We start from the raw sequence: 8,972 nt of genomic DNA, 5'->3' as shown, positions 1-8,972 counted from the left end.
TTACAGCAAACTGAGCTTGTCATTTATTGTACACAAAAAGTTATTTTATCAAATACTATGTTGCTTTATTACATTCCACAAACGTAACTCTTATTTTTTTCCAAAGTCAGAACACTGTGCAGCAAAAAACATAATATTTATAAATGCTCGATTTTCTCTCATCCAAAAAGTTCTTTTATCAAAAAACAGCTTCATAAATTTTGCATAGTTTTTTCAGCCTTTTTATTCAAAGCGTTCATCAGGTCAATGTGATTTTTGTTATTAAAATTATCACATGAAACTCGCTCATCAGTTGATGATAAGTTGTCAAATTCTGCTCTATTTTTCTTGTACTCCTCTAAAGATGACAAGTCTTCTTCAGATTCACTTTGGCTTAGAAACAAAGGACCGTTGTTTGTGAAAAGTCCTGAAAATTAAGACATTTCAGTAAATGTTTAGAAACGTATTGAAACTTTCTGTTCTTCTGTATCTTATACCTCACAAAACATGATAGCTCTCACCTAAATTGTGTAGTTCGTTTTCTTGGTCATTCCATGAAGAGTATATGTTTAGATCGCGAAGTAATTCACTGTCTTTGCCAATTGTAGAGAGACGATCCTTTCCTTTGCTCAAGGGACTACTATTGTAGGAGGAGTGAATGAATTATGCCGACAATATCATAAAGATAGCAAAAAGAAAATACATTAAAACACACCAACCTTGTTCTCATACATAAGAAAATTGCCCACATTACACCAACAATACTGATAATCATAGCAAAAGATCCCACGAAGATATAAATCAAACTATAATCTGAAAGAAAATATCAAACAAGTAGAAATAATTTTTCCTTTTTATGCCAATATAGTCCGTTACAAAGAAGTTATAGACATAAGATTACCATTTATAAGATCGTTATCTGAAGATTTTCTAGGATTAGATATAAATGCAATCTGAGAAGTCGTTCTTGGACCCCCAAGCACAGGAACAGGTACACATAGGTCAGAGTTAGCACAGTCTCCAATATAGCATACTTCATTTAGCATGAGAGCCAAATTGCAGTTGTCTTCGTTGCAACATATTGCTGCACAGTTTTCGATACTATCAACTTGGGAAATAACAGAAAAGTTACCGGCGCGCAAGCCACCTTTCAATGTGTGATTATGAAGGATGTGACTTCGAGAGCATTTTGGGTACATTTTGTTGTCTGATTGATCCAGAGTAACATCTAAATATTCATGTTAAATACATATGTGTTGCATGTCTGAAATGAAACACAACAAAAAAGTGAATTTCGTAAAGGTTTTATTTACCAAACCTGTCTCGTTTATTGTAGAGCCCCATTTCAGATATGCAACGCGGGAAAAGAACTTGGATGGTTGAGCAGGGATCGTTTTACAAACTCTTTCATTAACACATTTCACCGTATAGCAGTTTTTCTGAAGCATCAACACCAAATCACCCTGACCGTAATCACATGACATCCCAATACATTCTTGCATATTACTAGCTTTTCCCAGCGATGTAATGTTAGCTGCTTTCATACCACCGATCAATGTTACATTATGGAAGATTTTTTCAGCTGAACATGCGCTTGTTTTCAGAATTGTAGGAGCTGGTAAACGATAGCTTACTATCTTATGTGTGTTTGCAGAGGAGACTGTTTGACGTTCTAAAAATGATATTTAGTTAGTGTAACAAACAATTCAAAGATAAAATAAAACAATATGTATAGTAAGACAATAAACCTGATACTGTTTTGTCTTTATGTCCTATTTTAAGACCAAGATGAGACGTAAATCCAGCTGCTCTATTGGGAAGTTTAACTGGTTTACACTTGTCCAAGCAAGTGCCAATGTAACAAATACCATTAAAAGTAACAGCTAACTCACAGCTCCTCTTATTGCAACATGCCATTGTACAGTTGAAAATATCATTCACTCCTTCAATCATGGTGAAATTCCCAGAATTTATGCCTCCTTTGAGAAAATGATTTTTTAAAATTACTTTGCTGGAGCATAAAGTTCTTTTCATTTCCGTCGCTGTTTTCTCATCAATCCCTTCCATTAAATAAATGATAATTATGGCTGAGAAATAATCATCACGAAAATTGCCTTCCTCACTTACCGTTGTAATTAAGCTGAGATTTTGGTTTTTTCAAGTACGCTAATTGCGACGTTATACCTTTTAAAGCCAGTGGAATTGTCTCACATCGTTTAAAACGTGAGCACATAATGACGTAGCATTTACCAGCCAATAGAAGAGCGGTATTTCCGCCAATATGTTTGCAACATAGATCTATGCATTTCTTCATAGTATGGACTTCACCCAAAAGTTTAGTGCTCTCACCATCCAAGCCATGACGTAATGTAACATTGAATGCTGCCATAGTAACACTACAAGTGTGGGGATTTTTTGTGACTGTGATCTTTTGCAATTTTGGTTTAGGTCGCTGTGCTTGCATGAAAGATGGAGAGGATGGTTGACCAAATGCAATATTTGCTGAAAAAATATTTGAGGTAAAATTCTGTTATCGCTGAGTTTGCAATGCGAGTTGCTTAATCTCCTTTCCAAGTGTATAAAACAATAGAAAGAACAAAGTAATTTGTGCCTTCGAAATAAAGTCGAAATATTGAAGTACAATATCTTCCTAACGTTTCATACAACCCACATGAAGCAAAGCTTGCGTTCACAAGATGAATCTTTTGGATTGATTTATTTTGTTGAATAAAATTATCATTACTCCATACCTTTTCTTATATTTTGATTGATTTCCCTACGTCTTATGTATGAGATCTTTGGATTCAACTTGTTTGGTCTTGCCCTTAAAGTTTGACACATCTCCTCACTAAGGCATTCAACAGCAATACATGTATTTTGAATCATGAAAGCAAGATCACATGTAGGTTTAGCACAACAAAGAGCTGTGCACATGTGCATTGATTCAACATCACCAAGGTTGGTAAAATTGCCAGCATTTCTTCCGCCACGTAAAGTAACATTTGTTGTAAATGGACTGTGTGTGCACAATAATTCATCATCATGTGATGACATACGAAACGTCTGAGAATCTGTAAAAGTAGGTTTGTGAATAATAATAGATAATAATGTCATAAGGACTCATTAATTTGGACGTAAAACTCACCATCATTTAATGACTTTCTCACAAGTTTCACAAGCCTTGAAGCAATCTTACGTCTTCCTCTCAACGAAATCAGTCGACAATTGTAGCGCTTTTGACATCTAATTTTATAGCAATGATTTGCTAACATGTAAGCAAAGTCACAGTTATGTGAGCCACAACACATTTGTACACATTCTTCAATATTATTGACCACTCCAAGATGCTCTAAATGTTCCTTGGTAAATCTTGTCTGTGGAATAACACCGTGCAAAACCGAGGTATATGAGCACTTAAGTCGAGATGTTTGTCTTTCAGTTCTATGGATAAGTTCATGGACGTCTTAAAAAGAAGGCAGTATTGTTAAAACACACAACCATGTGGATAATATATTGTCAATACTCTTTCACTACTCTGTGTACAGTAAATGCAATGAATTGGACGATAACATGTTTTTTATAGTATAGATGAGTCCCAACTATTTTCATCATAACATCTGAACGTTTACCTTCGCCAAACAAGCAACGTACAAAAAATAACAATGACATAAATCGAATCGAACAATCCATGACTTGCAAGCAAAAATTAACATGAAATAGTTTAAAATTAAAATAACTTTTCAAAGCAACCCTTGCTTCCCGTTTCTTGTACTTTAAACATTAGTGACAAGGCAGTCTTTTGTTACGTACAGCTAAACTTATCATTTTATTTAAATTCAACATCTATTCATTTGTAAACGCAGCTAGAAAGAACATGTACTTGCAGAACAACAGCCAATCAGAGAACATGCATTTTACAATACTAGCTGGTTTCTTCTACCAGCTTAAAAACAGGTTTTGATGGCAAACTATAAATTTGCTCGGCGCACATTCTTTATTCCATGATGTTTGAGAAAGAATGTACAATTTTGAATTAGACTTCCATACAAACCACTAAAAACAGTTTGATTTAATTCCTGAGGACACAGAAACGGCGGCTACTTACTCCAAATAAATTGTTCTTTAATTTGTACAGATGGAAACATTCTTAAAATGAAACAGCATTTACATCAGAAACTCAAACCTTGCTTCAAAATTTCCTGTAACTAATATAGTTGTATCAAAAATTCTAAACACCTGCTTATATCATTCAATCCACGAGGTTTAAAGCAATATAAAATTTAATAATTAATGACCACGTGTGCCGAATTCAAAGCTCTTCAAAGGCTGTTTTTAATATGTTGATGTATGCCAATTCATGCAAGTCAGGTAAAATTTTGACATTTCATGGTTGATTTGGTTTTTAAAACATGAAAAAAACAAAAAGTGGACTTTTCAAAACTTTCTACTATATGACAACTATTTTCGCCTTACTGGCCCTTACATGACGTACTTCCACTTACACGTAATGATATTTTTTAGATAAAAGTTCTTTTAACGTAATTTGTGTTTTGAAGTTACTCGCTCAATAGATAGACAATTGACACATGGCTACAATAACTGAAGAAAGCTTAATGATTACAAAAGAAGAGCCCAAAATATATCAAACATCAACCTCCATAGAAAGCAGTGAAAGAGAAATGAGGGTTTTGATGAGCGAACACTGGAAAAAACATTGACATCCACGATAATGTTTAAGGAAACAGTAGGAAAACAAGAAGAGTTGCTGAATGAAGGATTTTCAGATGAAGTATCTGACAATGTCTTTAACGCAACTGAATGTCTCAAGTTTGCAGGAAAATTTTATAAGGTTTTTATTCAGTAGTAATTCAGGAAAAATACTTTATTATTTTAATGCACATTTATTTTTAGATTGTAGAAGAATTGCGCGTTGCAAGAGTGAGTATTGCTGTTTGTATTAGCCATTCAATATTCAATGTATGAACACATAATTAAAATGTTGTACTTATTTTAGATAAACGAAAAAGAGACCGAATTGAGAATACAAAGCTTAATGAAAGATAAAAATGATTCAGAACGAATGAAGGTTTACGATTTATAATTATTTTGCCCGGATCTTGATTAGAAAGTGTAAAAAAATCAATAATAGTAAAAGTATTATTCAAATCAAACGAGGGAAAAATTCCATTGTCAAAACATAATTGTAGAAAAAATCTTAAGGAAATCTTCAAGGGAAACTTAACTTCCTCAAAACAAATGAGAAAATTCGTCATCAATTCTTGAATGTTTGACATAATATAATTTTTAGGATGAAGAAATTTGTGCAAAACAAGAACTTATAAAGCAGCATTTATCTGATAGAGAGAACATGAAAAAAAAAGTATATAATATTCTTTAAAATTATCGATGACAGATCAAGATTTTCTTGTATTAATGTATTTGTTTTTTGTCAGTATGACGATAAGCTGGAGTGTTTTGAAAAAGACAAGGTACAAACAGTTATAAAAGAACAGTACAAAGTATGGGTAGCTAAAAATTAAACAAAATTTTAATAAACGTTTTTCTTCAAGGCTAAATACATGGTAGAAAGACAGTGTGTGGAACAAGAGACCAGAGCATTAAAAGATGAAATAAGATTCTTACACGTAAGAAAATGAAAACACACAGTTACTCAATGTGAAATTTTAGCCGTCCTTATCTTTGACTAGCATCAAATCGTGGATTGATGCGATCATAAAAATAAAATGATCGAATTCTATTTCATTAGAATTGAAAATGTGAGGACTGATTCGGTGTAAGTTAGATCTAGGTATCCAAGCCATAGGAAATGTTCCACTGTACATCTAATACATAATTGTACATGTTGTTTGTATAGATCAACAAATACAACATGGAGAAAATAATCAAAGACAAGGTAAGACATTTATTTTTGCTAGCTACAAACACCACTGTCACTGTTCTTATTTCTACCTACGCATATGTCTCCTGGTTTGAAGGAACGAGATATACAGAAACATAAAATTTCGGATGAAAATTATCTGAGTCAATTATCTAAAGTGGAAGAGCAATGTAAAGATGTGATGAAACAATGTTCAGAAGTTGTGTGTACTTTGGCAATCGTTGAAACAAACAGTAAATTGCAACACTATAGTCGTTCAATTTCTTGAATTACGTCATTTACTTATACGTTTTGCTTCGTTGTGACTAGTGGATGAAGCAAAAAAACAACATAAAAATTTGAAGTTCATCAACGATCACCAGAACTGCTTATTGTTGTCATATAAATCAATGCTTGAAAATGCGAAAAAAGATTTGATCCTCTCTCAAGCGATGGCAACGTCCTCGAAGAGTATAATATTAGACGATACCACAAAAGAGAAAATTGTTTGGATGGAGCGCCAGTTGGCAGGGGTTCGTAGAATCATTTTGTTCTTATGTATAACACACAAAGCAATAAAATGGCATTTTCATTATAGCTCAAAGATATTTGCAAACAGACAAATGAAGAACTCAATGTTTCCAGAGAAGAAAATCAAGTAAGAAGTGTTTACTTTGTCACTTTTTTATAATCAACATGCACTCATAAGTGATGGTGTTCTGTAGAAATTATTGAAGAGTTTGGAGAAAGCACATATATTAGTGTCAAAACACGTAGAAACAATCAAAATCTTGTCCGATAATGACAGGGCAATGCAGCAAGAGATAAATGATATTAGAACGGATTGTGAGAGGTATCGTGAAGACTTGGAAAGCACGAAAATGATCGTGGTGAAAAAAGATGCAATACTTAAGGAACTGAAGAATAATGCTGAAGAAAAGGTATAAACATTTCGTAACTGATGGCTTCATATTGTTTAAAATGATATTAAATAACTCCACATTTAGAAACAGCTACAAATTATAAAGGAATGTTTATAATACATGAGCTATGAAAGATGACAATATTATAAATGTTTAAAACATCAACAGGAGAAAGCTTTATTGGTGAAGACAGGCGAATTGATAGAAAATAACAAGAGTTTATTGAGAGAAAAAGAAGAACAGAATTCAATGTGGTTGCTTAAGATTGATGAAAAAACAACTGAAATTGGTTACCTGAAAAATGAAGTACATGGAATTCAAACTATATTAGACGAAACAAGAGTCATGTTACAAATGAAAACTGAAGAAATAGAAACACTCAAAAACAATCTTAATACTAAGGTAAAACTCTGATACTGTCATACTTTGAATTTTTTACACTACTCCTTGTATGAAATGTTAATATAGGTAGGGAAACAAACAGTTATTGCTTCAGAAGCAGAAAATCGTGAGATGAGAATAGTTGACGAAGTAACAAAACTTCACGAGACAATAAATCAGATCAATGTCGACAGGGAAAAGCTGAGAAACAAACTTGAAGTTTTAAAGACTAAAAAAGAGCATTCAAGTAAAGCTATTCAAACAGAGGTATTGAAATGCATAATGACACAGTATAATTTGGCATAACAAGTAACGAACACTTTTGAAATCTATTTAGGAAATTAAAAAAATGGACAGAGCCCCAAAAAACACAAATGATGAAAGTTTTGAAGAAGTAAATAAAAATGCTTGTACAGTTGTAATGCACAGGAAGCAAACTCCTTTAATGAAACTTCAACTCGGGACAAGATAGCTTTATCAACAAAAAAAAAACGTGTGCTTGAGAATGATGTCGGGGAAAGAGATTGTGTAATTGCTGAGGTCGACGCTCAAAATAAGATAGAAGATGATAAAATAATCTCTAATAGTGTTCACTTTAGTGAAACCAGTAACAAAGAGGAAAGTTTGACCATTTCAACTCAAAATAGTTACAGCAAATTTTCACTAAATCCCATTTTATCAACTGAGTCGATAAACAACGAGTCAATATATCAAGAAAAGTATTTACCTTTATCAACAGCAAGAGAATCAACCACAACATCCTCAATGCATTGTGTTTCACAAGAATTTACAAAATCGGCTGTAAAAGAAAAAGCTGATCATGTGAAACCAATTTATATCCACTCATCAAATGAAACAAATAAAACAGAAAAAGAAAAGAGAAGAGAAATTAAATATGAGACCTCACTTAGCAAAAGCGTTTTTACAGATGATCAAAATACCTTGCAAGATGAATCAGTTGGAGAGAGCAACAAATGTTCAAGAAATGACGGATTCTCTGAAGATAAACACGTCAACATTTCTCATATCATGGGTAGTAATGAAGTTGATCGCGTTGAAATGTTTCTAACCAAGGAAAGATTAAAGTTAAAACGAAAAGCAGATCCATGATGCACGCCTTTAGGTACAGCTGTTTTTGCGTTCTTTGATATTTTTAAAAAACATGAAATGTGTTGACTTGTTGTAATTTTGTGATGTTATTTTAGGATATATCAAATATCTTTCGATTAAATTAATTACATACCTTTTCATCAGTTTCTTCCTCATTCTTCTTGTTTTCTTCGAAGGACATGCCAACTAGAGTAAAGAATTTTTAAAATTATTTTTAAAATTAGAATATTTGGGAGAGAAGGAACTTCGTATTTTCAAATCGGGAAGATTTTTAATTTCTTATTTTATAGTTTTGAGCATGTATGGTCGTTTCAACACATTTCAATAAATAACTTATTTTAATCGCAATTTGCGACAGTAAACAGTTTGTTCTTTGCGTTCACAAACTGGAAAAGTTGAATACGCTTTAAAAACCTTTCCTAGCAGACAATTAATGACAAAAAAATAATGCAAAACACGTATAATAGCTTTAAAGTAATGCTTTGACTTTATTTCAAAATCATTATCAAGATACGTTTTATAAGCACTTAACCACTTAACTCAAAGAAGATATACATGTATTCGGATTTAACATAACAGCAATAAAACGAGAAATTCCTGAAATCAAAGCCTACTTAACTTAAGTTAATTGTGTGAAACAATCATTAAATTTCTTTTGTTAAGTGTTTTGATTATTTAAATTATATGCAACTATTGAGTTT

The 8,972-nt window shown here is 32.5% G+C and overlaps 2 protein-coding genes across 2 annotated transcripts; one reads left to right on the top strand and one right to left on the bottom strand.

Moving 5' to 3' along the window:
• Window positions 1–4,085, bottom strand: LOC124453064. The gene is made up of 10 exons (XM_047003787.1): window positions 3,609–4,085; window positions 3,125–3,442; window positions 2,730–3,050; window positions 2,107–2,481; window positions 1,728–2,039; window positions 1,298–1,651; window positions 881–1,207; window positions 699–792; window positions 501–619; window positions 1–406 (listed from the first exon to the last, which is right to left on the bottom strand). The coding sequence occupies exons 1-10, from the start codon at window positions 3,667–3,669 to the stop codon at window positions 192–194; spliced, it is 2,496 nt and encodes an 831-aa protein (XP_046859743.1). The 5' UTR covers window positions 3,670–4,085; the 3' UTR covers window positions 1–191.
• A 25-nt stretch (window positions 4,086–4,110) lies between these two features.
• LOC124433367 (repetitive organellar protein-like) lies at window positions 4,111–7,194 on the top strand. The gene is made up of 12 exons (XM_046983128.1): window positions 4,111–4,828; window positions 4,891–4,917; window positions 4,994–5,065; window positions 5,288–5,359; window positions 5,433–5,468; window positions 5,550–5,624; window positions 5,855–5,893; window positions 5,976–6,111; window positions 6,188–6,390; window positions 6,456–6,515; window positions 6,583–6,798; window positions 6,949–7,194. The coding sequence occupies exons 1-12, from the start codon at window positions 4,709–4,711 to the stop codon at window positions 7,192–7,194; spliced, it is 1,302 nt and encodes a 433-aa protein (XP_046839084.1). The 5' UTR covers window positions 4,111–4,708.
• The last annotated feature ends 1,778 nt before the right edge of the window (window positions 7,195–8,972 follow it).

The sequence above is a fragment of the Xenia sp. Carnegie-2017 genome, unplaced genomic scaffold (assembly GCF_021976095.1).
Source record: "Xenia sp. Carnegie-2017 unplaced genomic scaffold, XeniaSp_v1 HiC_scaffold_13, whole genome shotgun sequence".
Lineage (NCBI taxonomy): Eukaryota > Metazoa > Cnidaria > Anthozoa > Malacalcyonacea > Xeniidae > Xenia > Xenia sp. Carnegie-2017.
The sequence above is the reverse complement of the archived record's forward strand: the minus strand, read 5'-3'. Positions and strand labels throughout refer to the sequence as shown.